This window comes from Gracilinanus agilis, chromosome 4 (genome assembly GCF_016433145.1).
Source record: "Gracilinanus agilis isolate LMUSP501 chromosome 4, AgileGrace, whole genome shotgun sequence".
Taxonomy (NCBI): Eukaryota; Metazoa; Chordata; class Mammalia; order Didelphimorphia; family Didelphidae; genus Gracilinanus; species Gracilinanus agilis.
This window is the reverse complement of record NC_058133.1, coordinates 230530765-230549671: the sequence shown is the minus strand read 5'-3', so window position 1 is coordinate 230549671 and position 18907 is coordinate 230530765. Positions and strand designations below refer to the sequence as shown.

General features: G+C 37.7%; 1 protein-coding gene across 1 annotated transcript in view; it reads left to right on the top strand.

The window, feature by feature from the left end:
• Positions 1 to 18261, top strand: part of SLC26A11 (solute carrier family 26 member 11) — a 65548-nt gene extending 47287 nt beyond the window's left edge. Inside the window, exons 10-13 of the mRNA XM_044675169.1 lie at positions 9356 to 9458; positions 10397 to 10530; positions 16148 to 16220; positions 17737 to 18261. Coding sequence (XP_044531104.1) covers positions 9356 to 9458; positions 10397 to 10530; positions 16148 to 16220; positions 17737 to 17759 — 333 coding nt within the window. The 3' untranslated portion in view covers positions 17760 to 18261. The remainder of the gene's footprint in view (positions 1 to 9355; positions 9459 to 10396; positions 10531 to 16147; positions 16221 to 17736) is intronic.
• Positions 18262 to 18907: the final 646 nt, after the last annotated feature.

The following is an 18907-nucleotide window of genomic DNA, read 5'->3' as shown; positions in this document are numbered from 1 at the left end:
TGCCTTAATTTCCCCTTCATTAGAGGTGAGGTCTCCCTTTTCATCTTTGATACTGTCAATTTGGTTTTCTTCTTTCCTTTTTATTATTAGATTGACCAGTACTTTGTCTATTTTATCTGTTTTTTCAAAGTACCAGCTTCTAGTCTTATTTATTAATTCAATAGTTCTTTTACTTTCAATTTTATTAATTTCTCCCTTAATTTTTAGTATTTCTAATTTAGTTTTCATTTGAGGGTTTTTAATTTACTCTCTTTCTAATTTTTTGAGTTGCATACCCAATTCATTAATCTCTGCCCTCCTTAATTTGTTAATATATGCATTCAAGGATATAAATTTCCCCCTGAGTACTGCCTTGGCTGCATCCCACAGAGTTTGGTAGGATGTCTCATCGTTGTCATTCTCTTCAATGAAATTGTTGATTGTTTCTATGATTTCTTCTTTGAGAAATTGGTTTTGGAGAATCATATTGTTTAATTTCCAATTGGTTTTTGATTTGCCTGTTCGTGTGCCCTTACTGATTATTATTTTTATTGCATTATGATCTGAGAAGGTTACATTTATTATATCTGCTCTTTTGCATTTGTTTGCAATGATTCTATGTCCTATTACATGGTCAATCTTTGTGAATGTACCATGTGCAGCTGAAAAGAAGGTGTATTCCTTTTTGTCCCTCTTTATTTTTCTCCACATATCAATTATATCTAATTTTTCTAGGACTTAATTCACCTGTCTTACCTCTTTCTTATTTATTTTTTGGTTTGATTTATCTACATCTGAAAGAGGAATATTTAGATCTCCCACTAGTATGGTTTTACTATCTATTTCCTTCTTGAGCTCTGCCATTTTCTCCTTTATGAATTTGGATGCTATACCACTTGGTGCATATATATTGAGCAGTGTTATTTCCTCATTGTTTATACTGCCTTTAGTCAGGATGTAATGACCTTCCCTGTCTTTTTTAATCATATCTATTTTTACTTTGGCTTTGTCAAAGATCATAATAGCCACTCCTGCCTTCTTTTTTTCATTTGATGCCCAAAAGATTTTGCTCAAGCCCTTAACCTTAAACTTGTGTATGTCTACCCGCCTCATATGTGTTTCTTGTAGACAACATATGGTAGGATTTTGGTTTCTGATCCACTCTGCTATTTGCTTCCGTTTTATGGGCGAGTTCATCCCATTCACATTCATAGTTACAATTATCAGTTGTGCATTCTGTTAATATGAAAAATGATAAAGGCTTGTATAAATATATATATTAGTAATTTAATTAAAGCCATACTGATAGATAATTAGGCCACGTGCTTATAAGCATTCAAAACTGCCGCCCTCGCCATTACTGTCTCCTGTTTCCTGTCTCAAGTCTGCTGGCCAAGAGAGAGAGCCCTCCTAACCCAGGAGATTATAAACTCTTACCTGCATCAAGTCGTAGGCCTCCCCACACCCAAAAACCCGGAAACGGAAACCAGTTGGACCATGTTGGGTCACGGGAAATGTAGTTTTGATACATTTCCCCTGTCCATAGAAATATATACACTTTTAGATGGCATTTCCCAAATTTCACTTTTACAATTCACTGACATTTTTGTATCCTCCTCTAGACCGACCCCTTCTTCTTACACTATTTTCTTTTAAACCAGTGGTTTGCTTTGAGCCGGTGTCCCTTATCCCCCCCCCTTGATTGACTTCCCTTTCTGCCCCCTCCCTTGTTATTCCCCTCTTTTTATTTTTAAAGGCCTATTGAATTCCCTCCTCCTTCTTCTCCCCTTCCTTTTTTGACCTCCCCACTTCCCTGTTCCATTTGCTTTGTCCCTTCTGACTTTCTCAGTAGGGTTAGATAGAGTTTTTTTTATCTGAATGGATAATAATGCTACTCTTCCCTCTCCTGGTTGATTATACTGAGAGTAAGGTTTGATTATTCCCTCTTAATGCTCTCTTCCTCTCCTTAAATATGATAGTATTTATCCCCTCCCCTTCCCATGCCCTCTTTGTGTGTAATAGAATATCCTATTTTTCTTATTTACTCAGATTTTTCTTGGTGGCCCCTACTATTCCCCCCCCTCTTTCCCACCCTCTATGTCATCTTAGACCATTTAGTATCCTATCCTCTCCCTATGAATTATTCTTCTGGTTGCTATAATAGTGAATATTATACTAGTGAATAGAGTTCACTACAGAGAATTATACATAGCATTTCTCCACCTAGTAATACAGATAATTAGATCTTATTTAAGCCCTTAAAGAGTCAAATTTAAAGAATTTTAAGTTTTCTTTCTTTTCCTGTTTCTTATTTACCTTTTCATGTTTCTCTTGGTTTTTGTGGTTGGGTATCAAACTTTCCATTTAGTCCTGGTGTCTTTTGTACAAAAACTTGGAATTTTCCAATTTTGTTGAATGCCCATACTTTTCCCTGGAAGTATATAGTCAGTTTTGATGGGTAGTTGATCCATGGCTGAAGACCCAGCTCTCTTGCCTTTCTGAATATTGTGTTCCAAGCCTTGTGGTCTTTTAGCGTGGAGGCTGCCAGATCCTGTGTGATCCTGATTGGTGCTCCTTGATATTTGAATTGTCTCTTTCTGGCTTCTTGTAAGATATTTTCTTTTACTTGAAAGCTCTTAAATTTTGCTATTACATTCCTTGGTGTTGACTTTTCTATGTTCAGTGTAGAGGGTGGATCCTTTCAATGTCTATATTGCCCTCTTGTTGTAGAACTTCAGGGCAATTTTGCTGAATAATTTCTTTAAGTATGGAGTCCAAGTTTCTATTAATTATTAATTTCTGCCTTTTCTGGAAGACCAATAATTCTCAAATTGTCTCTTCTAGACCGGTTTTCTTGGTCTGTCACTCTCTCATTGAGATATTTCATGTTTCCTTCTATTTTATCTGTCTTTTGACTTTGTTTTATTTGTTCTTGTTGTCTTGAGCGATCATTGGATTCTAATTGTTCAATTCTAGCCTTTAGGGACTGGTTTTCCTTTTCAATCTGGTCATTTCTGGTGTTCAATTTGCTTATTTGATTTCTGCCTTTTAAACTTTTATTTTCTTGCCTGATCTCTTCCGTCTTCTTCAAAATCTCAGTTTTGAACTCTTCCATAGCTTGTGACCAGTTTTCCTTGTTTTGGGAAGGTTTGGATACTTGTTTGTCCTCCTCTGTTGTCTGGATTTTCTCTGTGTAAAAGTTGTCAAGTGTTCCAGAGTTTTTCTTGATAATCTTTTTCTTCCTCTGGATTTCTTGGCTTGCCATCATTAGTCCCGCCCCTTTTCCGCTTTGTCTTCACACTCAGGGTCTGCCTGCGTTTTCTAAGCTCCCGGGGCTCCGGTTTCCTTGTCCTCGGGGTCAGGCCTCCTGGTAGTTCCCGGTCTGCCCCTCTGCCCGAGGCTCCTTCAGCAGTCTTTGGGGCTGCTTCCACAGCTGCACTCCGGTCCACACCAGGTCCTCACTGGAGGCCCAAGCCTGGGCTGGAGATCTTTATTCAAGCCTAGGGCACTGCCTTTGCCAGCACAGACACTCTTAGGGCACTGCCTTCACCCACTCAGAAGCTAGGGAAAGTCTGTGGGGGGTGGGGGAGGGGCTTCTTCCTCTCGCGTTTTAGTGAGAGCTGTTTCACCCCTTTATAGCGTGGAAATGCCCCAATTCCATGTACCTTCAATGCTGCGCCCTGTTGTGGGGTTCCTTCCTTCGTCTGGATTCGTTTTTATGTCCCCTTGAGGATTCCTGTATGCTTCGGTTAGGAGAGATCGAGCAGCTGCTCCTTACTCTGACGCCATCTTAACCAGAAGTCAATTCATATTTTTCTTGAAGGCTTTGGATATAGTAATATTGGCTTTGCTATTTTCTGAATTTGTGTTTTGATCTTCCCTGTTACCAAAATAACTTCCAGTGTTGAGTTTCTTTTTTTATTGTTTGCTTGCTTTCCAGTCTCTTTCTTTTCTTTTAACTTAAAAAACTTTTAAAGTTGGCCTCTCTGACTGTGGTGAAGGGAGTACTGTTCCAAGCTTCAGGTTCTTTGTGAAGCTGCCTTCAGATCTATCTGCTTTCAGTTCTTCCAAAGAGTATGATGTATTTAATACTCTCTCAACCTGTGCTCTGGTATCATTTTTTTCTCTCTTTTTTTTCTCTCCCTGGTTCAGTATTAGCACCATATTTTTTCATAAAAGAGGTTTCATAGAACTCCTTCTTTACTTATATTTTCAAATAATTCATTTAATATTGAAATTATTTGATCTCTAAATGTTTGCTAAAGTTCACTTATAAGTCCATCTGGTGCTTTTTTCTTAGGAAGTTCACTTACGGCCTGTTCAATTACTTTGTCTAAAATAAGTTTATTTAAATATTCTCTTTCCTCCTCTGATAGCCTAGGCAATTTATATTTTTGTTGCTATTCTTCTGTTTCATTTACATTGTTAAATTTGTTGGCATATGTTGAAGAGCAGTGAAAATGTACGACCCCAATTACTCAGACTTCTTTCTGCTTTTAGAGGAATTAAACTACTAATAACTAAATAAATGAACTAGGTAACAACACTGAGCTGGGGAATAGCTGGGGTACACAGTGTGTTCTTATATTTGTCAACCTAGGTATCTGAGTAAGGACTTGACAAGAAAAGAGTTAGGTAACTGAGATGTTTAATAATTATTGGTATAGGTAAGGAAGGGGTATGAGTAAACTGAATCTTAAGATCTATGGGTCTCCACCCTGGAGTATAGAGATAAATAAAATCTATACTGATGGCTAAATCTAATAGCAGACTGCTGGTTAGCAAGGTCTTGCTGAGAGGTGGGGATCTCACATAGAGTCCAACAGAGATGTTTGTCAAAGCTGATCACAGGAGTCTTGAAATATAGCCAAGTAATCCAAAGTAAGGAGAGGGATGGTCTCTATTTCCACCACAGAGCCAAAACCTACTTCTCAACCTTAATCCTTCACTGGGATGCTTGATTGCAGATGGTACTTAATTCAAAATCCAAGGAAACAGCTTTAGGAATTATCTGTGTCTCACCAACTCCCACTATTAGACTTCAGCCTTCAGGTCTTCAGTGCTGGGTCCAAACTGTCACTGACTCTCCTCTCAAGGTTCTGGAATCTCCTTGCCAATCAGTCTGCCCTGCTAAACTAAAATCCTATATTTCTACAACACCATTCACATTCAAAATTATAATTATTAACTTATATTTATGTATATTTATAAGCTATATTATATTTTTAAGTTATAATTACTAATTTCCCTACATTCTATTTCCTCACTGTCCTTCTCTCCCTCTCTTTTTGCCCTATCCCTCCTCAGAAGCCTAATTTCTTCTGACTCCTACCTCCCTGATCAGCAGCCCTTCTAAAAGGCCCTCCCTTATCCTCTCCCCATGTCCTCTTAGTTCTAATTCAGTCCACCCTTCTAAAAGTTCCTCCTTTATCTCCTCCTCATTTCCTTGTAGGTTCTTGTCCTACTCTCCCTTCTAAGTATACCTCTCTTATCCTCTCACCTTGTCCTCCTATTTCTTGATGTGAACTCCTTTCTGAGAATCCTGTTCTCTTATCCTTTTACCATCTTTTCTCTTAGTCTGCCATATTGTTTTAAGGGTCTCTCCTTTAGACTATCCCCTTAACCTTTTATTTCTCTATAACTTAAGGAGACATATTCTTCTAATCATAAGTTTTGTTCCCTCTTTAACCCAGATCTGATGAGAATAGGGTCCTAGCACTATTGGCCTCCCACTCTCTTTTCCCTTTCATTAAAATATTTCTTCTACTCACCTCTTTTGTATGAGAAAATTGTTCCATTTGTAAGAAATAAAATGGCTATAGAAGGATAGATTTTAAAATATTATAGTTTTAAAAGATTTATTGATAACCATTAGAAAAATGAAGCCACGTGCTATGCTGAGAGTCATTTTAAAAGACATGTGTCCTGTTACCTCCCTTCCCCATCCTGCTCCACTCCAAATCACCAAAGAGAGGGAGTGCCTTTCCAGTCACTCACTATTTATCCTTCCAGTCACGTGATTATGCTTCCTGCCTACATGATTACACAAGCCAGGAATCATGGGAAATGTAGTTTGAAAGACCCCTAAACTTCCACAGGAAGTTTAGATCAGAGACCTCAAAATTAGTTCAAGGACCACCAAATTTCCAGTACTACACATTTTACTTTTTTATGCCTAATTTTATTACTATTATTTGGCTCATTACATTATATTCACCTCAACTTCTATCTATATATGTTTTTTCAGACTATTCAAATAGTGGTATCATTCTTGAGGGCTGCCAAAAAGAAGTAAAAAGTCCCAAACCTTATTAAATCCCTTGTAATTGGTCTATGTTGTTTACCTTCTTATGATTCTTGTAGATCATATTTTCTACTCAGTTCTGGTCTTTTCCTCAAGAATAGCCAGAAGTTCTTCAGTTCACTAAATGTTCATGTTTTTCCTTATATACTCAGCTTTGCTGGGTATGTTATTCTTGGTTTTAAACCCTGTTCCTTTATTCTTTGAAATATTGTGCTCCATGCCTTTTGTCCTTTTAACGTTGAGGCTACTAAGTCTTATGCTATCGTGCAATAATGTTCTAGGAGTTTTCATCTTAGGGTCTTTTTCAGGTGGTAATTGGTGTATTCTTTCAATTTTTATTTTATTGTTTAGCTCTAAAACTTCTGAACAATTTTCCTTAATAATTCTCATTAATAATTTTTTAAAGTCTAAAGTAAACTCTTTTTGATAATAAGTTTCTGGTAGTCTGACAATTCTTCCTATTGTCTCTCCTTGATCTATTTTCCAGGTCAATTATTTTGTAATAATGTTTTTCATATTCTCTTCTATTTTTTCATTCTTTTTTTTTTTTAATATATTTTTAAACCCTTAACTTCTGTGTATTAGTTCCTTGGTGGAAGAGTGGTAAGGGTAGGCAATGGGGTATTTTTTCATTCTTTTGATTTTCTTTTGTTGTTTTTTATTGTCTTAAGAAGTCACTAGCTTCCCCTTGTCCAATTTTAATTTTAATATCTATTTTCTAACATTTTGTAATCCATGTTCTATCCTTCCTATCCTTACTCATACATATATGATCATATAACACATATTTCCATGTTCATCACATTGTGAAACAAGATACATATTTTTAATACTAGAGAATAATTCATGGGAGAAATAGTTGAAGAATGGTATGTTTCAGTCTGCATTCAGATTCCATCTGTTCCTTTTGTGGTGGTGGATATCCTTTTTTTTTTTTGTCATCTCATTAATTTTTTAAATCTTTTTTAAAGCTCTTTCAAAAACTTTTTGGGCTTGTGATTGTTTTATATTTTTCCTTGATGTTTAGAGGTAGGCATTTTAACTTCACCATCTTTTGAATTTGAACCCTAGTATTCTCTATCACCATAGTAGCTATCTCTGATTAAGTTATTTCTATTTCGCTTACTCATAAAAAAAAAAAAATAGTGGCCATTAGGCTTAACTATTAGCTTTATGCTAGAGTAGGACTTTTTTCCCAGGGTGTGAGGAATGATGTCTCAAGTTTCAGACTTTTTATGCTGTTATTTCCTGGTTCTTCCAATTTTTTTTTTTTTTTTAGATTTTTTTTTTAAACCCTTGTACTTCGGTGTATTATCTCATAGGTGGAAAATTGGTAAGGGTGGGCAATGGGGGTCAAGTGACTTGCCCAGGGTCACACAGCTGGGAAGTGGCTGAGGCCGGGTTTGAACCTAGGACCTCCTGTCTCTAGGCCTGACTCTCACTCCACTGAGCTACCCAGCTGCCCCGTCTTCCAATTTTTATAATCCAGGGTCAGGTGTCCTGGCACACACCCTGGTGTATGAGAGGCCTCAGGTATACTGATTGGCTGGCAATCCTACCACTGTAAGTCAACACTTTACTTCTTGCAGTTCCCTGGTGGCTGTAAGCATTTGCTTATCTCTCTGCCATGGAACCACAGCAACCACACTTACCAGTGCCCAGCTATAAATATTTTTGTACAAGCAGGGTCCTTTCCCTTTTTTTTTATCCCTTTGGGACACAGACCCAGTATTGGTATTACTGGATCAAAGGATATTCATTCTTTTATAGCCCTTTGAACATAATTCCATATTGGACTCCAAATGGTTGGATCAGTTCACAACTTCACCAGCAATGCATTAGTGTCCCAATTTTGTCACATCTCCTCCAACATTTATCATGTTCCTTTACTGTCACATTGGCCAATCTGATAGTTGTGAGGTGATACCGCAAAGTTGTTATAATTTGCATTTCTCTAATTAAGAGTGATTTAGAACATTTTTTAATATGATCATTTGATGCCTTTGATTTCTTCATCTGAAAACTGCCTATTCGTATCCTTTGATCATTTATCAATTGGGGAATGACTTGGATTCTTAGTTATATATTTGTTAAAAGAGATCTTTATCAGAGAAATTTGTTATAAACCCCCCCCCCCAACAGTTTGTTGTTTCCCTTCTAATCTTGCATTGGTTTTGTTTACACAAAACCTTTTTAATTGAATGTAATCAAAATTATTCATTTTACATCTTATAATGTTCTCTCTCTCTCCTGTTTGGTCATAAATTTGTCCTTTGTCCATATATCTGACAGGTAAACTATGCTATGTTCTCTTAATTTACATATAATATCACTCTTTATATTTATCTGCAAAATGAAGGAGCTAGATTAGATGACTTCTGAGGTTCTTGATCTCTAAGATTCTAACTCCAGCAATTTATGAGTGAAAGACAGTGTTAATATAGTAGTAGAATTGAATTTGAAGTTGGTAAAATCCTGCTTTTGGTACTTGCTATATAGCACGTACCTCATAGGGCTGTTATGAGACTGAAATAAGATAATGTAGGTAAAGAAATTGTTATAACTTAAAGTAACATATGTGTGTGTATGGGAACTATTGTCCTTATAATTCTATGATGGGATAAGAAGTATGCTTGATGTGTTCATCAAAAACCAATGCAAAGAACACTACCCACATTCAGAGGAAGGACTACAGGAGAGGAAACATAAGAAAAACAACTGCTTGAATGCATGGGTTGGGGTGGACATGATTGGGGATGTAGACTCGAAACTACCACACCAATGCAACTACCAACAATTTGGAAATAGGTCTTGATCAATGACACATGATAAAACCAGTGGAAATGTGCGTTGGTCATGGGTAGGGGGACTGCAGGGGGAGGGGGGTGAAGGGGAAAATAGGAGCATGAATCATGTAACCATGTTAAAAATGAATATTAATAAATGTTTAAAATAAATAAATAAAATTATTCTGAAATAGTAAAAAAAAAAAACAATGCAAAAAAAAGAAGCCCTGGATTTTATCTTTCTCTATTCCTTCACCCTTTGACCTTTCTTCTCCCTGTCCATCAGCAAATATCAGAAGGCCCAGTGCTTGTCCTGCGGCCCATTAGTGGCCTGCACTTTCCAGCAGTTGAAGCTCTACAGAAGACTGTATATAATCAGGCTCTCTCAGGTAAGCCTGTAGGCATAGAAGTAGAATCAGTTCTCTATGTTCTTGGTTTTTCCTTCTACCTGAACCCTTCCTTCCTTTAAGGAGGATATATGTGAGAATCTTGAGAATCTACCTAAGTAATTATCTTTGGAGTTTATCTGGGTCTCTGACATAGAAATTTATACTGTATGCCAAAGTATACAAATTTACCTTACTTTCATGTATGAATTTCCATTCCAAAGTCTCTGCTAATGATTCCCAAGTGCTTTCATTCCATAGATGTTTGCCAATTATCTCTTTAATGGTCCTCTCTAGAACTTTTCCAGGAATCGAAGTCAAGCTAACTAGTCTATAGTTTGCAAACATTTTTCTTTTTCCATATTTATTTATTTATTTATTTGTTTATTTGTTTGTTTGTTTGTTTGTTTGTTTGTCTGTTTGTTTGTTTATTTATTTGTTTTGAGAGCCCTTACCTTCAGTCTTAGAGTCAATACTGTGTATTGGCTCCAGGGCAGAAGAGTGGTAAGGGCTAGGCAATGGGGATTAAGTGACTTGCCCAGGGTCACACAGCTAGGAAGTGTCTGAGGCCAGATTTTAACCTAGGACCTCCCATCTCTAGGCCTGGCTCTCAATCCACTGAGCCACCCAGCTGCCCCTCTCTTTCCTTATTTAAAAATTGGGACATTTGCTTTTCTCTAAATCTGTTGAACTTCTCTCATTTTTTTGTGATCTTTCAAATATCATTACTCAATAAACATCTGCCAGTACTTTCAGGACCTGTGGATGTAGTTCTTCTGGGTCAGATGATTAGAATTCCTGAAAGGCAGCAGCCAGGTACTACCTAGCATGTTGGAGAGGGATTGGTTAGGCATTCCTGAGGTTTAGAAAATGTTTGTTGACTGAAAGAATGAATAGATGAATTAAGTCTAACCAACACTCTTTCTCAATTATTCCTCCAGCATCACCCCCACGTAGTACCATTCTGGACTGTACCCATATCTGTAATGTTGATTATACAGTGATGACAGGACTTAGGGAATTGCTAGCAGAGTTTCAAAATCATGGAGCCTCCTTGGTTTTTGCCAAGTTACAGGTATGTTTTTCTTGGGGAGGGGAGGAGCTACTCCACAGTAGGAAATGGGACTTTGTATGAAAAATAATCAGCAAGTCAACAATCTTAAAAAAAAATCATGATAAACTAAATGACTATTGACAAAAGCAAGCAGTGATATATTAATAATAAAGAGATTTTAAATAAAATTAATAAAATGAGTGTGATTTTACATAAAACTCTGGGCACTGAGCAAGGTAGAAATGAATGAATTAAAGAACTCTATTGCAAAGAGTTCTGGATTTGATGGTCATGATAGCTAGGCTCAGATTCTAGCTTTCCAGGTACTCCATAATGCACAACGTTGCCCTCCTTTGCTGTTCCTCATACTAGACACTCATCTCCTGACGCTGGATATTTTCACTGGCTGCCCCCCATTCCTAGAAATCTTTCTTTCCTCATCTCTGCCTCCTAAATTCTTTGACTTCCTTTCAAATCTCTGGTAAAATGCCACTGTATTCTGTAATACCATCCCCTTTAATCCTTCCCAGACTATATTCAATTGATCACATTTATATCTTATTTGTGCATAGTTGTTTGCATGTTATCTCCGTCATTAAATTATAGCCTCCTTGATGGTAGTGACTGTCTTTTGCCTTTCTTTTGTAAAAAGGTAAATTGAGAAGCCCCTGAAAGATGGTTGTAACGGGTGGTCAGGTTTTAATGTGACCAGACCTAGCAGGATGCCTCCCCTCTGAGACAGAGATCAAAATGGATGTCTCTCTTTTCCCCTTAGTTGAGGACAGTTAAATGGTGAATCAAGAAGCCCTGCAAGGATGTAACTAGTGACCAAGAAAGTTTTTCATAACTTGGTCTGGCAGGCTTGCTTCTACAAAACTCAAAGAGCAAGTGCTCTTTCAGACTCCCTGAACTCTGGGTTAGCTTAGCTTGTGTGTTAAGGGGTAATGCAGCAACTGTGCCAGAGAGAAACAAACACTTCAGGAAATAGGAATGTCAGGTTGCTAGGAAATTTTACTTTTACCTAGCTTCCCTTACTGTTTTCCCTCTTGGGGCAGTATGCAAGAGAAACTCCTTCAAAATTGGTTTATTGAAGTGTATAGTGACTAGATTGGATCAGGAAAGCGGGTCCAGGAATCCCTAGCTACCACCCCAGTGGCCCACATTCTTTTGCCCTCTGCCACAACCAAGGCAAACCCTAAAGATCCTCTCTAATCTAGATGGTTCAATATCTAAACTAATCCCTAGGCTAAGAAATCAATCAAGTCACTAGGATATTAGCAGATTTGAATTCCTGGTTCACTGCTGGCTCAATTCAGTATACCCTCAGGGCAAAACCCCTAAGGTAGAATGTGTTTTGGTTAAGTCTATACAGATGGATTTCCAAGGATTAAGGAATCAGATACTGGTTTCCATAGTTCTTTCACAGGAATCACTTTTAGTTCTGGGTTCCCTGGTAGAGCTCAAGAGAAAGGCCCAGAGCTCTCTCACACAGAGTTCAAGCCTCAAAGAACCCCCAGGCTCCAACTGTCTCTTGCCAGATTCCATTGGCTCTCTCAGAATTCGCTCTCACCAACATTCTATCTCATCTTCTTGCTTTTCCTGCATCTGTACATTGCTTGAAATCTTTCTGCAAATCCCTTTCCTCACTTTGTAACTGCATTTAACACAATGCCTAGCACACATTAGGAGCTTAATAAATGCATGTTTCTTGCTTTTTTCCTTTGGGGATAGGGAGGAAACCACATATACATTGGTAAGTAAATAAGAATTTTACAAGGGAAAAAAGTACTAAAAACTTGGAGGGTTGCAGGTCGGAAAAGATTCCATTAGGAGGTAGGCCTTGAAAAAGGCTAGGGATTCTGAGACAGATAAAAAGAAGGAATTGTCTGTGTAGAGATGATCATTGAAATCAAGGGGCTAATGAAATCACCAAAAGTGTATGTAATAAGAGACAGACCTGTAGAGCACACCTGTGGTTAAGAGATGCAGAGATAAATAAAAATCCAGCAAAGGAGACTGAGAATCCCAGGAGAATAAAACTTGAAAGTTAGAAGAGAATTAAGTAGCCATCTATTTCAACCAGGGGTCAAAAGGAATTTCCACAATAAAATATCCAATGATAGGCCTCTGCTTGAAGACCTCCAAAAATTGTGAACTTTCTACCAGCCACTTTTAGATGGCTTTAAATGGGGATAATAATAACATCTACCTCTCAAGGTTGCTAGGAAGTTAAAATTATATGATGTACTATGAGATAAGTGCTCTGCAAAACTTAAACAGCTTATTTTTATTATTAGAAATACAGCAGTTATAAATAGGATCAATTATAAGGTCATAAAATTAGAGTTGAAAGATTCCTTAGATATGTGACATGGCAGAATTGGCAGATGGGAACAATTTGTTCCAATGGCCATGAAGGCAATGGAAGCAGGTGCTATGGAGTGCTTAGAGCTTTGTAAGACATCAAAGATGACAAGGCCATCCACTACATCCAGGGCCATCACCAATCATTCTAACTTTTGTCTTGCCACTGGACTTTGATGACCCTGGAAGAGAGAGAGAGAGAGAGAGAGAGAGAGAGAGAGAGAGAGAGAGAGAGGCAAAGGACTTTGTGCAACTATACCTCACTTAAATCTAATTCACCCACAAGTCAAGACATCACTCAACACAATGTTATTGATCTTTGAAACATAGGATAAACCACAACAAATTATTAGGAATTTTTCTCTGAAAAGAAACTGAAATTGGCCTCTTTTCAGCTTCCAATTATTGTTCTTGCTTCTGCTCTCTAGAGTCAAACAAATCAAGTCTAGTCCCTCCTTTAGATGACAAATGAAAAAATACCTTTAGGACATAGCTATTACATTCCCCCTGAGTCTTCTCTTTTCCAGATAAAATAACCCCAATTCCTTCAACTGATCCTTATATAGCATGAACACCAAACTCTCCATTTTATCAATGTCCTTCTTAAACTCTGGTACCTAGAAATGATCAGGATGCCACAAATGAAGTCTGATGAAGGTAAAGTACCTGGAATTTATACTTCCTTCTTCCTGGAAGCTATACCTGTTTTAATATAACCCAAGTTTGCATGAACTTTTTTGGCTTTTGAATTGCTATGCTGTTTCTGAGGAAGAGCAATCAGACAAATAGGACAACTGAGACAGAGCATTGTCCTAGAAACTGTCAGCCATGAAGTAGGATGAAGACAGAAAAGGCTACCAATTTATGGTGAAAAGATCCTTATTAACCTTGGAGAAAATGTTTCTTTTTTCCTTTTATGTTTGAGATAAAGTTTTTTTAATAGAATCTGTCAAAAGGTAAGACCAGCTTTGTGACATTTGTTGCCATATTATTCTCCAAAATGTTTTTATGGTTATAATATCTAAGAATATTTATTTCTCCCTCAGACACATCAACACTGAATTCTTAAAAAAAAAATCTTTTTGTGATTTTTGCCATGTAAGGCAACTAGGTGGTACAGTAGATAGAGTAGATAGAGTACAAGGACTATGGTGAGGAAGACTCCATCTTCCCAAGTTCAGATGCGACCTCAGACACTTACTATCTGGTTGACCCTGGGCAAGTCACTTAACCTCAGTTTCCTTATCTATAAAATGAGCTGGAGAAGAAAGTGGCAAACCACTCCAGTATCTTTCCCAAGAAAACCCCAATTGGGGCTACAAAATGTTGGACACAACTGAAAAATACCTGAACAACAACGAAAAATGAGAATAAGATAAAATCTTAAGATTGTCTCAATTTGCATTTATCTGATTCTTAGGGAATTTAAGTGTCTTTTCTTGTGTTTAGCCAGTACCTTTGTCTCAATGAGCCTGGAGCACAGTGGATAGAGTGCTAGTTCAAGGTCAAGAAAGTCCAAGTTCAATTCCTTTCTCAGATACTTCCTGAGCAAGTTCCTTAGCCTCTCTCAGCCTTAGTTTCCTCACCTGTAAAATGGGGATAATAAACATCTCACAGGATTATTAAGTGGATCAAATGAAATGATATATCAAAGCATTTTGCAAACCTTTAAGCATTTTAGCATTTATATGTCATTTTATATCCCACAGATGAGTGTAAACCTTCATGTGAAAGAGGAAAATTATAAAGTTCCTATCTTTAGGAAGCATATTCAGTGCTTAAGGGGATAATCTAATATTCAGCAGTGGCTTAATATCATAATACCTAACATTTATATAGTGCTTTAAAGTTTATAAAACACTTACAAATTTTCACAATGATCCAGGGAACTAGGTGCTATTGTTATCCCCTTGATGGAAATTCAGATGCTTAAGTGACTTGCTCAGGGTCACATAACTAGTAAGTGCCTGAGGTTCTTATAGACCCAAGGTCCAGCACTCTATTCACTGTGCTATTCAGTTCTTATAGACCCAAGGTCCAGCACTCTATTCACTGTGCTATTTACTGCCTAAATATATCCTTGGGAAATAAGACTGATTTTTTTTTCTAGGTGTACCTACCATTGATTTAATGTGAAGATTTAGGCACAGTCCTATTCTTCTTTGTGACTCTATCTCCCTAGCTATAAGATGGGAATAATTGTGTCCTATTCAACTTTACTCAGATGTTCAAAGGCTGAAGAAAATGTATTTGCAGAGTGCATTAAATTAATTTGAGAAAAGTAAAGGTAAAATGGACAAATGTTAATTGCTCACATAATTTGATTTGAAGATTTTAATTCTCTTAGCAGTCAGAAGCCTCTGGGACATATTTCCAGGAAATAGTTACATAACTATTCTTAGAAACAATAATGCTTCTTGATAATAGTATCATGATAGTGTGTGAAGGGAACCCCTCTCCAGGATGACATACTGGGGTCCTACCTGTGTCCTGGTACTACTAGTGCTACATCATATGAGTGCGTCACAAGACAGTGACCTAGGCACATGACCTGGAAAGGATTCAGGGGGTAAAGGAGAAAATATAAAAGACAAGGGGTTCCAGGAAGTGGTCATCCCTTGGATGTGGCGGCAAAAGGAAGGTGGAGGAGAGAGCCATGTAGAGAAGCACTCATGTGGCTAGTTAAAAATAGGCTTTTTCTCTCCGCCTTCTCGAATAAATATTAATAAACTCTATGGAAATTAAGGACCAGAGTTTTAATTCAGTTTTAACAATAGAGCATTTTTCTTCATGGATTTCAGCATCTTAATTGACTTTTAAAATATTATTTATCTTCCAGCATCATATTGAAGCAGGAAAGAAGCAAAGGGTTTTCTTCCTATTTTACAGATGAGGAACTGGGGCACTGAGAAAGCTAAGTGACTTGTCAAGGTCATACTAAAGCTTTAATAATATTTATATAGCCATTTTATATATCAGAACCCATCTAATCTTTGCAACAACCCTCTGAGACTGGTACTATTGTATTATTATCCCCATTTGATACCTGAGGAAACAGAAGCCCTCTTTGTCAAATCACGCTACTTCCCCATGGTCACATAGCTAGTCAATGTTAAAAGTAGAATTTTCATTCACTAGATTCATCCTGAATCCAAGTCCAATATTTTATCCACAATACCTTACTACCTTCTAGAAATAGGAGTTAAATCCAGGGGTCTCCCCTACCTATGAATGAACTACATTCCCTAACTATTGACCTTTTCCCCTTCCTTAGGCACCTGTTCTTTTTGAACTACTATCTGCTGAACTAAAAGGATTCCAACATTTCTCTACCCTTGAAGAAGCAGGTTAGTGTGTTAGTGTTATCAGGTGTTCCTGTAGATGTAATAATACCTTACAACCTATTAGTGAAGCACAAGTCTTTCCATTTACAAACTAGGAAACAGGGGCCCTGTGTGGAAAGCAGTAAATGTCAGGTTTATTGCTTGATGACCAAGAAATGAAAGAATTGGGCAATAATGACAGTTGTATGGAGGGGCCAGAGAACCTCAGGGAAAAGAAAGAAGGGAGGATGAACTTAATATTAGTTTGAAAAAATAGTTTTCCCACCACTTAAGGCCTCTTCCAATGCCTTATGTGCCTTCCTGGGCAAGTCACTTGACCCCCTATTGCCTAGTCCTTGTTGCTCTTCTGTCTTGGCATCAATACATAGTATTATAGATTTTAAGATGGAAGTAAAGGGTTAAAAAAGCAGGTAGTTTTAGAGGAGGCATTAATAGATATCTCTATAGTCTTGTCTTTCACTCTTCAAGGGAGACTGATTCTAGGGAGTGAGTCTATCTGCTCAGTTTTTCTTTGAGAGAGAGATAGTAGACTAGAATTGTATCTATATTAGCTGCAGCTGCCAGCAGCCACAAATTAATATATTCATGAGTGAACACCAGAGAAAGGAAGTTGAAGACTGAGGGTGGAGGGGTTTGAGAGAGAGAGGGAACACAATAAAGGAAGAAAGACTTAAAAGACGAAGAGTTCAACGACATGGGCTCCAGTGTGCATGCTCCTCTGATGGTGGAAAGAGAGAGAGCTGCATGTGTCCCCAGTCTTTTATTGGAGAATCAAGGAATGGGGAATGGGAGGTAGTTAATGAACATGTGACATGGCAGAGAATTTAACATTGGTTCCATTTACAACCACAAGATCAACATACTATGAGCTCAAGAGTTACACTTTGTTACAAGGCTTAAGTAATCAACCATGAAGTTCGGTACATGAGCATATTGTTCGCAGGAGTCATTTTTAGAATACATCTTTTATACCCTAATGATAAGCCCATGTCTGGATCCCTATATTAGCCCCCCTAAATACTGATGATCTAGGAGTATAACTGGTTCAGAACAAAAGCCATTAGGGGAAGATAACTCTTACCTTATACCTACTAGTCAATGTCTTCCCACCAGGGTCATGAAGGTCTAGTGGCCTTTATTCTGAAACAACAGTGCTCCTACATCATGGAAGTCCCTCAGTGCCAGGCAAAAGAGTTTGAACTTTCTTTTTTAATTAAAAAAATTTTTTAAACTATTACTTTCTGCTTCAAATTAATACTGAGTGTTTGTTCCAAGTCAGATGAACAGTGAGGACTAGCAATTGGGGTGAAATGACTTTCCCAGATGCACAGAGTGTCTAAAGCTAGATTTGAACAAAGGACCTCCTGTCTCTAGGTCTGGCTGTCTTTCTGTCAAGCCACCTAGTTGCTCTGAATTTGAATTTTAAAAATCCCTTTCAACATGAGAACCCTAAGAGAAGCCATCTTATCTAACTCCTCTATGTTTCTCAAGTCTCTATAATCTGTTGTCTTCTTTTCAGAAAAATACTTGAGTGAAGAATGAAGTTTCTAAGCCTAATGCCAGTGAAGATCATCACAATCCAAAATTGTCATGCTCACACCAACCAACTGACTTTCTTCTATGGCAAGAGATGATGACAAGGCTTCCTATTCAGTCACATATGCCATGGATCCTGTACCTGTGAACTTTTTTTGTGGTGCATTTTTTGGATCAGTGTACTCAAGGAAAACCCCAGTAGGTGACATTATGAAGAAATGATGGGAGACAAGCCTATTCTTAAAATAGACTCAGCTCTTTATGGGACAACAGTTAGGGCATCTGGCTAATATGAGTGATAATATCTACCATTCCCAAGGAATTCCTCTTCTAATTGAAAATAGTTTCTATTCCTCTTTTCATCTCTTTGCCCCACCCCTTCTACCACTTGTCCATATTTTGATTTGTCTACTCCAACCAGAAAGAGAACTTCCTATCAACTTACTAGCAATACAGAGGAAGGGTACCTGGAAAGAAGAGCTTTGCTCTCAGAGTTGAGTCATATAAATTCAAAGAGAACCCTAAGCCTGGAACTTTTGTTAGGCTTTGGACTTTAGAAGCTCTTTAGAGAAGAAATGAGCATGGCAGGTAAGACAACAAAGATGATTCTCTAACAGGGATGATTCCCTGGGTATGCTAGAATTTGAGGGAGAATAATAACTTTCCTTGAATTTCCTGGTCATTGGGAATCAGACCTGGAAAGAAGCAACCATCTGATCCAGCCCTCTCACTTTATAGGTAAGGAAAAAGTTAAATGAGTGATCCATCCATGTGACTTAGGATATTAAATATCAGAACTAAGATTAGAACATAGGTCCTTTGATCAAAATCCAGTGTTCCCTATAGCTGTGTCATGCAGCCTTCCATAATTAATTGTTACGAAAAAGTGAACTTTTTCTTTTTCTTTCCCTTTAGTCTTCTGTTAGGGATGGACTTGACTCAGGCCAGTATGCTACTAGTTTCAGTTCAGCAGGTCATAGCGTAGTTAACAAAAGAAGGTTTACTTACCCTTCACATAAAAAGGATAGTGAAACACTTCACACTGATAAATGTAACTCCCCTTACCTATATGGAAACACTATAGTCAGTTAGTCCAAGTGTGATGGCTTCCACAGTCTTCAGTATCTGCCAACTCTGAAAGACCCCCCAATCTG